The 20,005-nt window shown below is 38.5% G+C and overlaps 2 protein-coding genes across 11 annotated transcripts in view; both read right to left on the bottom strand.

Annotated features, from left to right (window-relative positions):
• The window catches only part of myo18b (myosin XVIIIB), a 673,005-nt gene that overhangs the window by 208,299 nt on the left and 444,701 nt on the right, over nt 1-20,005 (bottom strand). The gene's annotated exons all lie outside the window — the stretch shown is intronic.
• slc4a5b (solute carrier family 4 member 5b) overlaps nt 1-20,005 on the bottom strand; it is a 132,470-nt gene that overhangs the window by 14,027 nt on the left and 98,438 nt on the right. For 4 of the 10 annotated variants that reach the window (XM_073915217.1, XM_073915218.1, XM_073915220.1 and 1 more), the window contains 11 exons: nt 18,412-18,566; nt 17,564-17,692; nt 16,846-17,020; nt 13,883-14,016; nt 10,811-11,082; nt 9,266-9,324; nt 8,564-8,755; nt 4,747-4,860; nt 2,116-2,229; nt 1,779-1,940; nt 300-478 (listed from right to left, as the gene is read on the bottom strand). In XM_073915217.1, the coding sequence (XP_073771318.1) occupies nt 300-478; nt 1,779-1,940; nt 2,116-2,229; nt 4,747-4,860; nt 8,564-8,755; nt 9,266-9,324; nt 10,811-11,082; nt 13,883-14,016; nt 16,846-17,020; nt 17,564-17,692; nt 18,412-18,566 (1,685 nt within the window). The remainder of the gene's footprint in view (nt 1-299; nt 479-1,778; nt 1,941-2,115; nt 2,230-4,746; nt 4,861-8,563; nt 8,756-9,265; nt 9,325-10,810; nt 11,083-13,882; nt 14,017-16,845; nt 17,021-17,563; nt 17,693-18,411; nt 18,567-20,005) is intronic. The other 6 variants (XM_073915222.1, XM_073915224.1, XM_073915225.1 and 3 more) reach the window with 3 other exon arrangements.

Here is a 20,005-nt window from a genome sequence, read left to right as displayed (position 1 = left end):
TGGCATTATTTTTTAAATAAGGAGAACATAAAGGAAAGGAGACTTTTATCACATCCTCTTAAAGTAATGTCAGTGCAGAGGCATAATAAAACATGCAATTTATTCTTCATACCAAATATTTGTATTTAATTCATTTAAATTTGTTTATTTATCTATATATGGAATTTACCCAGATGTGACTCTGCCAGAACATACTATTTTTTACTCATTAATATGAATGTAGAGGAAACAAATCTAATGCTGTTGAAAGTATAAGTCAGAGAAAGCACAGTCAGTATTTTGCTGGTGTCTGGACTCACCGCACACCCAGGAACTGTGGCTGTTCCCCCGGAGCGCTGGACTCACTCTCCATCTTCAGAGAGTCGATGTGTGCGATGGAAATCACAGTCGCTGCCACGTACCATGGTAAACCCATGAAGGAGCAGACGGCCATGAGGACGCCAACCCAGAACAGATCCAGATGATAACCACAGCCCTTCTGCTCCGCGAACATGCAGGAATAATAACGTAACCAGTTTACAGGTCACAAAACTTTTTGCAACTCAGAGTTTACGTTTAGCAACTCTGACTTTACATTTTGCTATTCTAACTTTGTTTTACAATTCTAACTTTACGTTTCACAATTCTGACTTTACGTCTCGCAATTCTGACTTTGCGATTTGTAATTCTGACTTCACATTTTGCAATTCTGACTTTACGTTTCGCAATTCTGACTTTACGTTTCGCAATTCTGACTTTACGTTTCGCAATTCTGACCTTACCTTTTACAATTCTGACTTTACATTCCACAATTCTAACTGTAAATTTTACAATTCTGACTTTACGTTTCACAAATCTGACTATACGTTTTAGAATTCTGACTTTACATTCCACAATTCTGACTTTACGTTCCATAATTCTGACTTTACATTTTACAATTCTGACTTTACGTTCCACAAATCTGACTTTACGTTTTACAATTCTGATTTTACGTTTTACAATTCTGACATTACGTTTCGCAATTCTGACTTTACATCTCGCAATTCTGACTTTGCGTTTCGCAATTCTGAATTTACGTTCCACAATTCTGACTTTACGTTTTACAATTCTGACTTTACGTTCCACAATTCTGACTTTACGTTTTGCAATTCTGACTTTGCAATTCGCATTTCTGACTTTATGTTCCACAATTCTGACCTTGCGATTCACAATTCTGACTTTAAGTTTTACAATTCTGACTTTGCGTTTCGCAATTCTGACTTTACGTTTCGCAATTCTGACTTTACGTTTCGCAATTCTGACTTTACATTTTGCAATTCTGACTTTACGTTTTGTAATTTTTAATTTATGTCTCGCACTTCTGAGTTCATGTTTTGCAATTCTGAGTTTACGTCAAACAATTCAGAGTTTACGTCTCGCAATTTTGACTTTTACATCTCACTATTCTGAGTTTACGTTTCACAATTCTACCTTTACATTTTGCAATTCTGACTACGTTTCACAATTCTGAGTTTATGTCTCGCAATTCTGACTTTGGGTTTTGCAATTCGAAGTTTACGTCTCGTAACTCAGACTTTACGTTTCGCAATTCTAAATTTACATCTTGCAATTTTGAGTTTGTTTCACAATTATGACTTAACATCTTACAATTCTGTTTACACTTGGCAATTCTGACTTTGGGTTTCACAACTCTGACTTTACATTTCACAATTCTGAGTTTACGTTTTGCAATCCTGTATATAGTACATATATATCTATTTTTGGTAACAAAATCTAACAGCAGCTGTGTGACTGAACACCTTGAGTTTGTTTTCTTTGCGGTTGACGATGACGGCGGTGATCTGCTGATCCATGAAGATGAGAATGGTGACCAGCAGAGCAGGAACAAAACTGGCCAAACACATCCACCACGGGTTCCTGCCCATCGGCATCACGATCCAGCCACGGTCAGGACGCGTCGGCTGAACACACACACACACACACACACACACACACACACAGATGTCAGTACAGCAATATCCAGTGGTAGTCACATGTACAGAGCACACAGTTCATGATCCAGCAGTGTGTATGAATGTGATGATTGTCTAATATTAGTACAGAATCAGATCAGATCAGGGTTACAGCAGCACGTACCTTAAACTCAGTCGGCACAATCAGTTTGGGTGTTTTAAGTCCCATAAACATATCGAGACCAACAAAAGTCATGATTGATGTGAAGATTGCAAAATCACTGATGAGTTTCCGAAGCTGCACGAGTATAGAGAACAGAAAGACAGAGATGCAGAAAAACACACTAATAAACCAGATCAAAACCAGACAAGAAGAGGAAACGGACACCATCGATGCCTTCAAGTGCTTCCGGGAACGTTTACATGAGTTCTGTGGGTCAAAATATGGACTTGGTGTGTTTATTTTCAGATATATTCTTCAGGTAGTCTTAGATTTTTGTTTAAAGTCTGCATGAAAGCCAAATGTGCAATGTTTATTCTATTAGCGCACATTTTTAGCCATAAGCCAAACAATTAATCAAGTTAATCTACTCGTATAAACAGTTCAATCTGGTCATCTCTAATCAAAATCTGAGCATCTGCTCCTGCTCTGGAATGGCAGCCCTTCTCTGATTGGGTGAAATATATTTAGCCACGCCCCTTTTACTGCTATTTTTTTGTACTTAAAATAACCCCCCCCTCCCACTCAATAATCAGTTTAAGTAGGAAATACGTCATAATACTGAAATAAAAATCTGCAGCAACTTACTCATTCATTCGTTCATTTTCTTTTCGGCTTAGTCCCTTTATTAAACTGGGGACGCCACAGCGGAATGAACCACCAACTTATCCAGCATATGTTTTACGCAGCGGACGCCCTTCCAGCTGCAAACTAGTACAGGGAAATTACTTGTTCATGTGGTCTTTAAATATAATTATTATGCTCTTAAAAATTAGTTTCCTGTGGTTAATGTAATACAATAATTTATTTATTTTTATATGATCTGTTAGTGTATTTTGTTTCCTGTAAAAATACTGCTTGAAATGTATTAAATATTTAACAAAACAAAATGTAAAACTTCATATTTATCAATTATTATTTTTATTTACACATAGCAAAGGCTTTTACAATTTTCGGTCAAACACTTATATTTTACAATGAAAATTTACAGTTGTATCTTATGATTAAAATAAATAGCTTTCCACCACATTTTGGTAGACAGGGTTTTTACAATAATATGATGTCATGTAATGTAATATAATATATAGAAAAGAATGATAAATAAATAAATTATATATATATTAATGATAAAAATATATTTAATAATAATATTTCATTATTACCACATCTTAGTAGGGTTTTATGGTTATAATAAATAAATAAATAAATAAATAAATAAACTTGTATATATAATATACTATTAATATAATATATTTCCACCACATTTTGGTAGACAGGGTTTTTACAATAATATGATGTCATGTAATGTAATATAATATATAGAAAAGAATGATAAATAAATAAATTATATATATATTAATGATAAAAATATATTTAATAATAATATTTCATTATTACCACATCTTAGTAGGGTTTTATGGTTATAATAAGTAAATAAATAAATAAATAAATAAACTTGTATATATAATATACTATTAATATAATATATTATTTTAATATAAAAACTTATTACCTATCATTTATTATTATTATGTTATTAGTAGTAGTATTAAATAAATATAATTAAAAATAAATAAAATATTTATTAATAATATTATATTATTACCACATCTAAGTAGTCAGGGCTTTTAGGTTTTTTTAATAAATAAAAAAATAATTTTTAATAAATGAATAAATGAATGAATAAATAAACTATAATATATAATATACTATTAATGTAATAAACTATATTAATATATAAACATTATCTATTATTATTATTATTATTATGTTATTAGTAGTAGTATTACATAAATAAAATAATAAATAATTCAAAAAAATTTTTTTTATTAATAATATTTCATTATTACGACATCTTAGTAGTCAGGGTTTTTACGGTTATAATAAATAAATAAACTATAATGTATAATATACTATTTATGTAATATACTATATTAATATATAAACTTATTATCTATCATTATTATTATTATTCATTCTTTTTTTTCGGCTTTGTCTCTTTATTAATCAGAGTTCGCCACAGTGGAATGAACTGCCAACTATTCCAGCAAATGTTTTACACAGTGGATGCCCTTCCAGTTGCAACTCAGTACTGGGACACACCCATACACACTTAATCACACACACACACACACACACACACACACACACACACACACACACACACACACACACACACACACACACACACACACACACACACACACACACACACACACACACTCATACACTACGGCCAGTTTAGTTGATCAGTTCCCCTATAGCGCATGTGTTTGGACTGTGGGGGAAACCGGAGCACCCGGAGGAAACCGTCGTCAACACAGGGAGAACATGCAAACTCCACACAGAAACACCAACTGACCAGTTTATTCCAGTTAGTACTCTTGATTTAAAGATTAGCACGTTACCATATTTATGTTTCATTGTTATTCAGCCTGTTAAATTTGATCATTTTCAAACCCAGATTAGCACAGCATGTGTGTTTAGCATGTCCGTCCTAATGTGCGCTGTTGACTTGAAGGCATCGTTTAATGTTATAACAGTGGATGATCAGAGCATGTGTTTCAGACAGACGGAGGACTCGACGCTGCAGACCTTGATCTGGGTGGGAACATGCAGCTTGGGCGTATCCAGCGCCATCCCATAATCCACCGCACAGAACACCAGGATGGAGATGATGATGGCAAAATCTGCTATCAGTGCACGACACTTGGGGGAGAAAACACAAGCAGGAGAACAATGGAGGAAAACACAGCATGCATGAGGACAGGACAGGGCTCCAGATACACACACTAAAGTGACTGTACAGACATTATATGGAATATTACACTGCAGTAAATGGGTTTCTGTGTCTTGTTTCTAGTCTAAATATCTAAAGAAATACTAAAATCAACAAGTTTTTCTTAATGGGAAGTGAAATAATCTTGTTTTTAGTTTGAAGTGCTGCACGATATATCGTTCCATCATTGATATCGCAATGTGTGCATTCACAATAGTCACATCGCAAGATATGCACTGCTGAGTATGAAATAGAGTTTCTAGTACAAATATCTACAAATTGAAGCATTTTCTAGACTAGCGAAATTAATGTTTACTTTTCAGAAATAATATGCAAAAATGAAGTGAATTTCAACCGGCAAAATAATCTGACAATAGGGGAAGCAGAATAATCTTATGTCAAAGCAAAACAAGATTATGTTGCTCACCCCACTGGCAGATTATTTTGTTTATAAGTAAACAAAATGAATAAAATAAGTAAACAAGTTGAATGAAATTGAAATGTTTGTCTGTCTGTCTTAGTTAGGACACAGTAGCTGTGTTTCCATCCAAAGATGCAAATTAGATTTGCGAGAAAACTGGAATATCTCATAAACCATTAGTGAATAAAGCAGCGTTTCCAGTCAATGAGAAACAAAAGAGAATAAAACCATCACTTCCTGAACACCTGCGACAGATATCACTGAGAGAAGTGGAGTCTGCTGCGCCTCAGAAGACCAAGCCGAAACGCAATGAATGTTTCTTAAAGAATAAAGCGTTTCTATGCACGCATAAGTGCAGTTAATGCTATAGGGAAATTATTATCTTCAATCCAGGCCGTTTCTCACAAACTAAAAGTCATCAGGTGCTTCTCTCAACTCTTTTTCTACACATCAGATGCTCTGATTGCGTCAGAAATTGGTGGATTCGTTGATGAGAGCTGGGGTGTGTGTGTATGTTGTTTACTTTGAGTCTGTTCATATGTGTTCCCAAATTAGGTAAAGAAAAAGATGCGTCCGTAAGTTTGTCAACTCTGATACCTCCGGTACCAACTCCGATATCGTCAACTCTGATATCGTCAACTCTGATATCGTAAATTCTGCTACTGTCAACTCTGATATCGTCAACTCTGATATCGTAAACTCTAATATCGTCAACTCTGATATCGTCAACTCTGATATCGTCAACTCTGATATCGTCAACTCTGATATCGTAAACTCTAATATCGTCAACTCTGATATCGTCAACTCTGATATCGTCAACTCTGTTATCGTCAACTCTGTTATCGTCAACTCTGTTATCGTCAACTCTGATATCGTCAACTCTGATATCGTCAACTCTGATATCGTAAACTCTAATATCGTCAACTCTGATATCGTCAACTCTGATATCGTCAACTCTGATATCGTCAACTCTGTTATCGTCAACTCTGTTATTGTCAACTCTGTTATCGTCAACTCTGATATCGTCAACTCTGATATCGTCAACTCTGATATCGTCAACTCTGATATCGTCAATTCTGCTACTGTCAACTTTGATATCGTCAACTCTGATATCGTAAACTCTGTTATCGTCAACTCTGATATCGTCAACTCTGATATCGTCAACTCTGATATCGTCAACTCTGATATCATAAACTCTAATATTGTCAACTCTGATATCGTCAACTCTGTTATCGTCAACTCTGTTATCGTCAACTCTGTTATCGTCAACTCTGATATCGTCAACTCTGATATCGTCAACCCTGATATCGTCAACTCTGTTATCGTCAACTCTGATATCGTCAACTCTGATATCCTCAACTCTGATATCGTAAACTCTGATATCGTAAACTCCGATATCGTCAACCCCGATATTGTCAACTCTGTTATTGTAAACTCTGATATCGTCAACTCTGATATCATCAACTCTGATATTGTCAACTCTGATATCGTCAACTCTGATATCGTCAACTCTGATATCGTCAACTCCGCTACCGTCAAGTCCACTACTGTCAACTCCGCTCTTGTCAATTCTGCTACCGTCAACTCCGATAACTTACAATTCTGCTTCCGTCAACTCTGTTACAGTCAATTCTGAGACTGTCAACTCTGGTACCATTAATTTCACTACCGTCAACTCCGCTACTACCAAGCCCGCTATGCTCAACTCCGCTACCATCAACTCTGATACTGTCACCTCTGTTACGGTCAATTCTGGCAGTTAATGCTATAGGGAAATTATTATCTTCAATCCAGGCCGTTTCTCACAAACTAAAAGTCATCAGGTGCTTCTCTCAGCTCTTTTTCTACACATCAGATGCTCTGATTGCGTCAGAAATTGGAGGATTCGTTGATGAAAGCTGGGGTGTGTGTGTATGTTGTTTACTTTGAGTCTGTTCATATGTGTTCCCAAATTAGGTAAAGAAAAAGATGCGTGCGTAAGTTTGTCAACTCCGATACCAACTCTGATATCGTCAACTCTGATATCGTCAACTCTGATATCGTCAACTCTGCTACCGTCAACTCCGCTCCTGTCAAGTCTGCTACCGTCAACTCTCATAACTTCAACTCCGATAATGTACAACTCTTTTACTGTCAATCCTGTTACCGTCAATCCTGTTACCGTCAACTCTGATATCGTTATCTCTGCTACCATCAACTTTGCTACAGTCAACTCTGACTGATACCGTCAATTATAGATTGCTTAATTCTTCATTTTTGAAGCTGCTGGTTGACAGAAACAGCGCTGTTTTAAAATGTCCAAGTGATTCAGAAAGTTATAAAGTAGAAGAAATCAGGCTTTACATTTCTGTTTCATTGATTGCATTTAATAAGCAATAAAGTCATTGTGGGCCGGTTTGCAATGGCAATACTCCACTATTTAGAGCACAGGTGTCAAACTCAGCTCCAAAAGGGCCGCAGCTCTGCACAGTTTAGTTCCAACCCTAATTAAACACACCTGATCAAACTAATTGAGTCCTTTGAAACCTGCAGGTAAGTGTGTTGGAGCAGGGTTGGAACTAAACTGTGCAGGGCTTCGGCCCTCCAGGAATTGAGTTTGACACCCCTGATTTAGAGTAAGGTAGGGCCCCAAAAGTATTTTGCTTAGGGCGCCCAACTGTACAGGGCCGGCCCTGTGTAGCACAAAAGATGAAGACGAAACGCAATAAACATGCTGAATGTGGTGGCTTTCGGAGGCATGAGAGGGGAGAGCAGACAGATGCTCAAGACAGTTCTGGAGGGAATAATAACAGAAGAAGAATAATACTAAAGCACTGTGATGATGGACTGACGGGGGGCTGAGGCCTTTTACAATCAGCACAACAACATTACACATCTGCAACAATGGAGAGCTGGAGACATGGAGAGCTGCAGACCAACATTACTGACGCAAACAACCTCACACACACATTTATATCTGATCAGCATCTGCCAGTACCTACATCACTGACGTGCAGATACTGATGAAGCACAGGCGGAGAGTTTAGTTTCGGCACAATACGACACAAAAAATGGCTGCTGCTTCCAGCTTATCCACATTTCTTTATGCAATATTCCAACATGTGCATAGATGGAAACCCAGCTGCTGTTATTCTAGTGTAATGTGTGTATTAGCTGGAGCCCTGGCTGTGGGAAGAGGAGAGTCTGCACAGACACACACACACACTGCTGACCTTCGTAGGGAAATATCTGCTAGACTTGAACTTCTTGAGCGAGATGGTCATGGAGTAAGTGCCGAAGAACAGGATGAAGGACAGCATGGCCAGATCCGGCACATATTTGCAGGATTTGCCCACCAGCGAGCCGCCGAGCCTCAGACACTCCTTCTTACTGATCTGAGTCCAGTCCAGAGCAGAGAAGTTGAACTGAAAAACAGAGAGTAGATTTGATTGTATGGAATAATGTGCAGTTTTCATGAATCTGCCTTGAACCAATGGTTATTGTAAAAAGTGCTCTTCAAACAAACCTGAATTGCACTGAATCCTAAGAAAAGTTTAAACATGAGAATTATAAGCAGACATAAATCAGCACACTGCCACTGTTGCTCTCAAAAGACAGATTATTAAGACAGTGTTGTGACTTATATATCTTCATCAGGTCACACTGGCAATACACAAAAAACATTTGCATGATGAGAAACTAACTATTACTTGATTTTAGTGCTGATTTTCACTCACTGACTGGTTTTGTGAAATTGCAGACAAAAGCACAAAAGTTGTACTCGAGTAAACATTTTACACATTTATAAAAATTCTTCGTAAATTACAATTCCGGAGATAAAGCACTCAATTACAGTGTTTTTAGTATTTGTAATTCATTACTCTACACCACTGATGATGAGTGTGTGGCAGAAACAGACGCAGGTTTAAACTCACCATCGAGTAGTCCGACATGTTCTCTAGAGCGAGCGGAGACGTGCTGTTCAGTGGAGAAACTGCGAAAACACAAACAAAAACACAATAAACGTCAATGCCATTATGAGACGTTACAATATACAAGCCTACAGAGCAGTGTTTCTCAACCACGTTCCTGGAGGACCACCAGTAGTCACGTCAACTGCTACAGTCAACTCCGATATCGTCAACTCTGATATGGTCAGTTCTGCTACCATCAACTCTCATAACATCAACTCCGATAACAAACAACTCTGAGACCGTCAACTCTGATGCCAACAATTTCGCTACTGTCAACTCTGAAACTGTGAACTCTGATGCCGTCAATTTTGATACTGTCAACTCTGATACCGTCAACTTCGCTACTGTCAACTCTGCTACGGTCAACTCTGATGCTGTCAACTCTGATGCCGTCAACTCTGCTACCGTCAACTCTGCTACCGTCAACTCTGCTACCGTCAACTCTGCTACCATCAACTCTGCTACCATCAACTCTGCTACCATCAACTCTAATGCTGTCAACTCTGAGGCCGTCAATTCTGATACTGTCAATTTCGCTATTGTCAACTCTGCTACCGTCAACTCTGCTACCGTCAACTCTGATACCGTCAACTTCGCTACTGTCAACTCTGATACAGTCAACTCTCATACCGTAAATTTCGCTACTGTCGACTCTGATACCATAAATTCTGATACCGTCAATTTCGCTACTGTCAACTGTGATACCGTCAATTCTATTACCGTAAATTTCGCTACAGTCATTTTCACTACCGTCAACTCTGATACCATCAACTCTGATACCGTCAATTTTGCCATCGTCAACTCTGATACCGTCAACTCTAATACCATCAATTTCGCTACCATCAACTCTGATAGTCAATTTCGCTACCGTCAACTCTGATACCGTCAACTCTGATATCGTCAATTTCACTATCGTCAACTCCACTACTACCAAGTTTGCTACTCTCAACTCTGCTACCTTCAACTCTGTTACGGTCAATTCTGACACCGTTAACTCTGCTACCTTCAACTCTGATACCATCAACTTCGCTACCGTCAACTCCAATATCATCAAATCTGCTACCGTCAACTCCTTTACCATCAACTTTGTTACCGTCAACTTTGTTATCGTCAATCCAGTTATCATTAACTCTGCTACCGTCCACTCCTGTATCATCAACTCCGCTACCGTCAACTCCGATACCATCAAATCTGCTGCCGTCAACTCTGCTATGGTCAACTGTGTTACCGTCAACGCCGCTACGGTCAATTCTGACACCGTCAACTCTTTCATGGTCAACTCTGCTGCCTTCAACTCTGAAATCGTCAACTTCGCTACCGTCAACTCCGATACCATCAACTTTGTTACCGTCAACTCTGCTAACGTCAATCCAATTATCATTAACTCTGCTACCGTCAATTCTGCTACCATCAACTCTAATATCGTCTACTTCTTTACTGTCAACTGTGTTACCGTCAACTCTGTTATGGTCAACTCTGCTATTGTGGCCATGTGTTTTGCCTCACCCTGGTCCGGAAGCTGGCAGTCACACCTGTAGCTAATGATGAGGTCGGGCTTAAAGTCTGGGCTGATGGGGTAATAGCTGAAGGTGCTCATCATCTTCTTGAGGGCGTCAGAGATGAAGATGAAGGAGATGAGGCTGGAGAAACCCTCCTCTGTAAAGCGTGTCATATATTTGATGATATAACTCGCATCTGTGGCCACTAGAATCAGACACTGCAGGCAGGAGTGCAAACCGATCCACAGACGGATCTCCATGTAGTCGATGTTGTTGTTTCTGAACACAAATGAAAACAGACTGAACTTTAAAACTGTACTCTAAATTTTCAATAGAAGTTAGTGATAAAGTAGATCAAGTAGGCTGTTATCTCAGAATAAAGCCTGACAGGTGTATAAGACTGAAGGGTAAACAACAAACAATAAACAACTGTCCAGGATGTGCTTTATCTTGATTATTACATGGCACAACTATTAGATAAAAATCTATTTTTTGAGCCATAATGGTTTATTAATACTTTAATTAAACGCTAAGCTGACAAAAATGAAAATAGCTGATGGAGTATACACTAACCTACACATTATTAAGACACAAGATGGCGCCAAACAGTTATGAATGTGGATGTAAGTATATAGATATGAACATTTCCACTGAAGATCAAGGTAAAGTTCCGGGATGAGCTACATATCTTTTAAAATTTTGCAAGAAATATATATTTATATAATTTGTTCAACCATTGGAATTATAATATAAAAATCAATAATATAAATATGTACATAAATGTTCAAATATATCAGATATAATCATATGGCCACATATGAACACATACAGTTGAAGTCAGAATTATTCGCTACCCTGTTAATTTTTTTTCTCAATTTCTGTTTAACGGAGAGCAGATTTCTTTAACACATTTCTAAACATAATAGTGTTTATAACTCATCTCTAATCACTGATTTATTTTCTCTTTGCCATGATGACAGTAAATAATATTAGACTAGATATTCTTCAAGTCACTTCTATACAGCTTAAAGTGACATTTAAAGGCTAAACTAGGATAATTAGGGTAAAGTTAGGGTAATTAGGCAAGTCATTGTATAATGATGGTTTGTTCTGTAGATTATTGAAAAAAAATTGCTTAAAGGGGCTAATAATATTGTCCTTAAAATGGTGTTTAAATAATTTAAAATTGCTTTTATTCTAGCCGAAATAAAACAAATAAGACTTTCTCCAGAAGAACAAATATTATCAGACATACTGTGAACATTTCCATGCTCTTTTAAACATCATTTGGGAAGTAATTATTTAATTCTGACTTTCTAGTCAATATATTTGAACATATATGTACATATTTATAATTCCAATGGTTGAAAAAATAAAATATATGAAATGGCCTATTGCTAAATTTCAAAATTGCTTGATGGAAATATTTTTGTGTGTCCTGACCAACCAAATAATAAATATAACATTTTGCAACAAGATTTTTTTCCATACTTGCAACTAAGAGACTATGTGAAAAAAGACACTACAATACTTGAAAATCAGGACATTTCAGACATTTTAACTTTTTTCATGCAGCGAAAATTCTACAAGATGTTTCTACAAAGTCCTCAAGGATTGTGGCTCTTCAAATACAGACTCATTAAATGAGACTTGGGAAATATCACAGATGATCAATGGGAGGATGGCTGGAAAAATGCAATGTCCCTAAATGTATGTAACTAAAAATTCTACATCGAGCTCACATCTCTCCCTCATGGAGGCAAAAGTTTACGGGAAAATGCCAATGGAACTACGAGTAAACAAACCGGCACACAAAATATGGCTTTTGACTATGGAGCTGCGACTGTGCTGGCGGATTGTTTCCCTGCTCATAGTTTACTGTATAGTTTGCATACATCACTTTAGACAAACTATACATTTGGAGAATGAAATGCGGCTGCGGCTGGAAAACATGCTTTAATGCATCGCAAACAGCAAAGGAACATCACACGTCACTTCAGGAGGAGGCGTGAATTCATTTAGCTAAACTGTGACATGCTCATCTTCCGGAAATATTACCAATGATCCATCAGGTAATGTTTTCCCCCTCTCTCTCTGATGGCAAAACGCAGTCAACAAATATTTTTCCTCCACATCCCATAATGCACAGCGCATTGGCCTAAGGCAGCTGGATTAGTCCAAAAAGGCGCAATACTTTGGGTTTGGTTGGGTTCGGTTGGGTTTGGGATCATATTCTCACCACAAACTAACTGCTCCAGGGTTCATTTGAAAGCGTTACGAGAAGACCTCTATAAGGTGGTCTTAGTACGCTTTTTTGGGCTGATTTTGGTGCACACTCGAGTGTGACTGATACATTCACACCTGCCCAAACCAACCACATCAAGAGGGAAAACCGACTCTAGTGCGATTCAACCCAACTAAATAAGGCAGGAGTGAAAGCCCCTTTACATCGCAAACATGTTTTTCTTTCATGAGAGGTGGGATCCATTTATGGGTTTAAACATAACCTGCATACTCATCAGAGGGTTGATTTAATGAGGTCAGATCTTGTGAAGGTTTGTCATGCATGAATATTACCCTAGTTAAGCCTTTTAATGTCACTTTAAACTGATTTATTTTCTCTTTGCCATGATGACAGCACATAATATTAGACTAGATATTCTTCAAGACACTAGTATTCAGCTTAAAGTGACATGTAAAGGCTTCACTAGGGCAATTAGGGTAAAGTTAGGGTAATTAGGCAAGTCATTGTATAACAGTGGTTTGTTCTGGACAATCTAACACTAATATTGCTGAAGTGGGCTAATAATATTGACCTTAAAATGGCTTTAAAACAATTAAAAACTGCTGTTATTCTAGCCGAAATAAAACAAATCAGAAGAAAAAATATTAGAGGAAATACTGTGAGAAATCCCTGAATCTGTTCAACATTATTTGGGAAATATTTGACAAAAGGGTTGAACTGTCTGTCATTTGCATATATTGCTATTTATCAGATTTGTACAGTATGTACAGTAAGTTGCTCTGTGTAAAAGCATCTGCTAAATGCATAATTCTGCATGCAGTAAACAATGCTCACATGCTGAACTCATACAGCAGCTTCTCGAATATAAGGATGGGTCCGGTAGAGCTGAGGATGATGAGCGGCTGCCCACCGAACATGCAGAAAACAGCACCAGCCAACGCCGTGCCCAGAAAACTCTCCATCACACCCTGAAGAACAAACACACTCATTTTAGACCACACACACACACACACACACACACACACACACAATACTACACAAAGAGGCTGAAAGATTGCACTTAACCCTTGTGTACTGGTCAAATTTACTACACCTTTCATTATGTTCAGGATGATACTGAAGCAGATTTAGTTAAAAACCCAAACAAAACACAAACCAAATCAATCTGAGAAATGAGTTGTGTGTAATAAGAAGGACATGACGTAAGGAGAAAGGGCTGAACTACTGAAATGTGTTTATATAAAAGGCTTTTTTGGCCTCTTATATGGAGAATGAAGCCTCATGTTGTGCTCAGGTGTGAGTTTCTCAGACTAAATCCTGATGCTTCTGTGGGTCTCGTCTATCAAATCTGAGCTTTATTCAGTATTCTCTATTGGATTCAGGTCAGGTGATTGGCTGGGCCATTCTACAGCTTGATTTTCTTTCTCTGAAAGCATGAAAGTCTCTTGGCTGTGCTTTGCTTTGGATCATTGTCTTGCTGAAATGGTTTGATCTTCATCCTCCAGCTAATGTGGATGTTGGACTGAAGCAGCTGATGTTCATTTACACTGAGGACGGGCAGAGGCTTGCTGAAGAACTACTGAGAGATTTCAGCTGATGTCTGTGGGCTTTTACTGCCCAACTACACCTCCCTTTCTTCATGTGTTCAAAACATTTTCCCTGCGTCATTTAATTTCCTTACACATAACTAATTAGCTTTGTTTTCTCTGCATATATAGATTTATTTGATTGTTACCAACATCTGGTGAAAATTTCAAGTCAACAGCACCTTTAGAAACATGTTTTCTGAGAAAAACACTGACATTTTCAAAGCTTATTTCCCCCACAGTATACGCACAAATATATTACTGTAAAGCATCTTGTAGAAACTGTTGTTTAAGTTGTTTATTGTGAAAAAAACAAACACTACATCAGAACAGATAGTTACATATCATTACCTTTTTCTTTTTTTACAAAAGAGAAAATAATAATAATAATATCAAAAAATATATATAATAAAAAAGAGAAATATTAATAATGATAATAATAATAATGATAATAATAAAAGAGGAAAAGAAAAATGGAAACAAGAGTAATAAGTGTACAGAGAATTACAACCAAATATCACAATCAAATGTTCAGATACATTGTCAATGTTGAAAGTAAATATTTACAATTAAACAGTATAAAATAGTATTAGATAATACAAACAAATTAAATTACTACGAAATAAATCAAAAAGGGAAGGAGAGTGCATCTATTAAATGGAAGAGAGTTACCTTAAGAGAGTTAAAGTAAGTTCTAAAACATTGCCACTTTTTCAAGAAATTAGTTTTCCCAGAGCATCTAACCTTTTCCAACTTAAGAAAATGCATGGTATCTACAAGCCATTGGGATGTAGTTGGAGGCTTATTTGATTTCCAGTGAAGTAGAATACGACGCCTGGCTATTAGTGAGGTAAACGCCAAAACATCAAGTTGTTTATAATTGAATTGGGACCAAATCTCTAGATCCCCAAAAATGGCAACATCAGGGAATGGGTTTACATCTTGGACATAATTGTAAAATAATTAATCCAATAATTCTGTAACAGAGGGCACATAAAGAACATATGACTCAAATTACACCTTGGTGCATGACATCTGTCACATCTGTCATCGATATTGGGAAAAATGTCAGATAGCCTGGTTTTTAAGAAATGGACTCTATGAAAGACTTTGAAGTAGAGATCTGCGCGGGACTAAATTTTAAATCCCGCTCCCGCCAGGTTTTAGCCTGAACCCGACCGATCCCGCTTATGTTAAGAATTTGTTGTCCCGCTGCCCGACCCGCCCCGTTTTCTACCCGATGCACCTGATCCTGCTAAAGAGCGGGGGAGAACAAAACCGAAAATCACCCAGCTATACAGTCCAGACAGCCAAGCTGTCTGTAAAAACACACACACAGCACCAAGCACACACACACAGACAAAGCTCTCTCTCTCTCTCATACGCGCGCGTGTGTGCACTAACACACACACAAGCACCAAGCAGACACACAGGCGTTTGCTGTTTTATCAACTTAAAGGGTTGTAATACCATGTATTAAGTACCAATGTAATACCAAAAGGTTTTATATAAAGGTATATAAATACTGAGTCGTGCCAGCTCCGGGCTGCAGCACACATTACTCTCGGGCCGATTCCGGCGTGGATGCGGCAGCATCGGCTCGCTTACGGCTGCCGCATCTGGCCCGATTGATTCGGGCCGGAATCAGGCAGTGAGTCCACAAGCATTGTCCGGAGCCGGAGGCAGCCGGAGCCGGGCCGAGTGGTAAGTCTCCGGCAGGCGAGAATCTAGCCGGAACTGGCCCGAGTGTATTTTGCTATTTGGGAAAGCTCTCTCTCTCTTTCTCATTCGCGCGCACTAACACACACACACACAAGCACCAAGCACACACACAGGCAAAGCTCTCTCTCTCTCTCTCTCTCTCTCATTCGCATAGCAATATCCACGATATTGCTAGACAGCCTGCTCCCGTCCCAAATTAAACCCGTTACCGACCGCTCCCGCGATTTATTCGGAAATTTATGCAGACCTCTACTTTGAACTGTATCAGACTAAGCCAAGCACAAATTGTACTAGAATGTATTCTCTGCAGCGCACCAAGCCACCATTCTTCCTCAAAACATATTCCCAATTCATTTTCCCAAGATTTTTTAATTTTAGTAAGAGAACCATCATCCAAGCTCAAAATGATCTTGTAGAAACTTTTAATATAAAGAGAGATCTGTGAAGGGTGGACTCGTTTATGCTGTGCACTGTATATGAAAACAGCACCTGGTAGTTGTCGGTGGCGTCCCCCAATAGTCCCCCAAAAGTAATGGCATTGGTGATGCAGCCCAGGTAGATGAAGAGCACCGCGGACACCGACTGGATGTGGAAACCTTCATAGAAATCGCTGAAAAACCAGGGTGCTTTCCGCTTGATGTCTAGCCAGAGTCCTCCACAGAACCTGCTCAAACACATACAGAGCTCTATTTTAACAAGTTAAGTGCAGGGTCTGAAACACATGACGCAGTTTCACTTAGAGCATGTCTAAGTCCATTTTGCTGTTTTAAGGGTGGTAAAAGCTGTCTGTGCACCAGGCGCCTGGTCTAAACCAGTTGTCATATTTTCTTAATGAGTTATGGGGTGTCTTTTGGGCATTAAACATGCATTAAAACAGAATTTCATCTCCCATTCCCTTTAAGAGTGAGTTGTGTTGCGCAATGGCACGTTCACTATTTACATGACAGATTTTTAACAGCAAAGATTTGCCTCAAAACTTCAGTTCTAATTTATAGCAAGTGAATGAATGAAGAATAATAACATTTTTTTGGTCAAAAAACTGAGTTATATCCAAACACCCTTCCTAGAAACCTTCTTGTTTTGGAGCCATTGCATCCGTAACGCTCTACAAACACTCTGCAAACAGTGTAAATAATGTCAAGAGTCTGCAGAGCTGCTGTTATGCTGATGCTAGCGGTGTACATCAGCAGGTGTAGTGTTGATGTACCGGCCGGTGAACTTCAGCTCCTCTCCCAGCTCATGCGGAGCCGGCATCTCCTCATCTTCTGCAGACGCTGATCCTCCGCCGGCGTTTCCATTCGGCTGCCCGAGCTCATTCAGAGAAAACACAGACTTCCTGCAGAAAACAACACAACAAAACCAGCTCAGCAAACGTCAATCGCTCTCTGAGGGCTAATAAACTGCGTATCTGTTGTGTTGTGCTTTTAAAGGGGACCGATTATGCTTTTTCACTTTTTAAATGTTAGAAATAAAGCGATGTTGTCAGTGTGAGAGTGTGCTGTCAGTCTATGTGGCTCCTGTCACTGTTCATCTAGAACTCCACATCTATAATCCTCTTAGTCTATGCTGACATCATCTTCAGCAGCTCAAACACTCTAATGGCGAATGGACAGACGGCTGCTTCTCACTCAGGGCTGCTGGAGATGCTAATGAGATGGAGAGATGGGCAATAGTAGGCGGGGCTTTCCCCTTCTGATGACACGTACAAAGCGAGAATGTCAATCACAGTGTTTCATTCATCAAGTCTGATTATAACAAATCCAATTAAGTCATGTTGACCAGCAGAGGCTGGAGATATTCACACACTGCTGACACACAACTGTGTTTAAACACCTTATAAAAGGGATTTGTGCATAAAAGGTGCCCTTTAAGCTACAGACGACATTGTGGAGGAGCTCACTCTTGACAGGATGTCTGTGTAAAGATTTTTTAAAGATAATGACATTAAATCTTAACATTTATTTATGAATAAAGCAATCAATAACCTAAAAGAAAAACAGCACTCTGGCCAGGCTCATGAGTATTATCACACACACACACTAGCTGCTCTGGTACCTCATCTCTGCTGAAGGCAGTTTTTTGGGGGGTTCGATGCGGATCTTGGGGTCCCATTCGCCCGGAGGAAGAACGATCACCTCATCCAGGAACTCATCGATCCCGGCGATTAAATCCTCTCGATCTCTGGCTTTATAGGCCACGTCACTGAACAGCTGAAGATAAAAAACACACACACACAGCTGCGGCCCATCCTTTATAACTCGCTTAAATAATCTGAGATGATTCAGCAGATCCTCGATCTTTTAATCCTGATAAGTGATATCTGGATAATTTGGTTTTTCAAGTTCCCGAGTCAGATTAAAATACCAGGATGGATTAATCTGAAATTACTAAATGTGCTCATGTTTGTTGTGAAAGGAGGATCTATCCATTCTCAAAATAATAATTACCAATGCAGTGATTGGCTGAAATTGAGACATCAACTGAGTAACATTCAATTACCAGTCACGTGAACAAAATGACCTAAAATTTGTAGCAAATGAAACGGTTTTAAAATGATTCGCAATAACTTTCCATGTTTCTACAGGCATTAAACTTTTTTTTTATGTGTGAGTATAGTATTTAGCAATCTTTTACGTTTTCTATGTGACAGTAATCCAGGTTATGGTTATAGCATGACTGGCTGTTTACATTCATTTTGCATCAAAAAAGCATTGTGATATTTGAGTGTTTCTCTCCTGTGCTGCATCACCTGTATAATAGCTGTGAGCATGACTTCTGTGGATTGTTTATTTATTCTTTTACAAATAAAACTCTTGCTGATTATATTGGCTGTGCTATCATCACACACTCTCAGAAACTGAACTAAGTCTTTTCAAAGTACACGTTTGTATCTAAAAGGTGCAATCAGACATTTTTTAAATATTGCATTTACACATATACAGCGCACTCGGAAAGTATTGATAGCACTTTTTCCACATTTGTTATGTTACAGCCTTATTCCAAATTGGATTAAATGCCTTTTGGCGGGGAGTGTCTTCCGTCTGGCCGCTCTACCATACAGATGCCTGATTGGTGGATTGAGATGGTTGTCCTTCTGTAAGGTTCTTCTCTCTCCACAGAAGAGCGCTTGAGCTCAGACAGAGTGACCATCGGGTTATTGATCACCTCCCTGACTAAGGCCCTTCTCCCCCGATCACTCAGCGTAGATGGCCGGCCAGCTCTAGGAAGAGTTCTGGTGGTTAAACATCTTCCACTTACGGATGATGGAGGCCGCTGTGCTCATTGGAGCTTTCAGAGCAGCAGAAATGTTTCTGTCACCTTCCCCAGCCTTGTGCCTCCAGACAATCCTGTCTCTGAGGTCTACAGACAGTTCCTTTGTCTTCATGCTTGGTTTGTGCTTTGTCATGCACTGTCAACCCTGCGCCCTTATATAGACAGGTGTAGCCTTTTCAGATCATGTCCATCAGCTGAATTGAGCACAGGTGAACTCCAATGAAGCTGCTGAAACATCTCAAGAATGATCAGTGGAGACAGAATGAACCTGAGCTCCATCTAGAGCTCACACTGTCATTATAGGGGATTGCATATAGAATAATGAGGAAATAAATTAATTTAATTTAATTTGGAATAAGGCTGTAACATAAACAAA

This window comes from Danio rerio, chromosome 10 (assembly GCF_049306965.1).
Source record: "Danio rerio strain Tuebingen ecotype United States chromosome 10, GRCz12tu, whole genome shotgun sequence".
Taxonomy (NCBI): Eukaryota; Metazoa; Chordata; class Actinopteri; order Cypriniformes; family Danionidae; genus Danio; species Danio rerio.
This window is presented reverse-complemented; position numbering and strand designations above follow the sequence as displayed.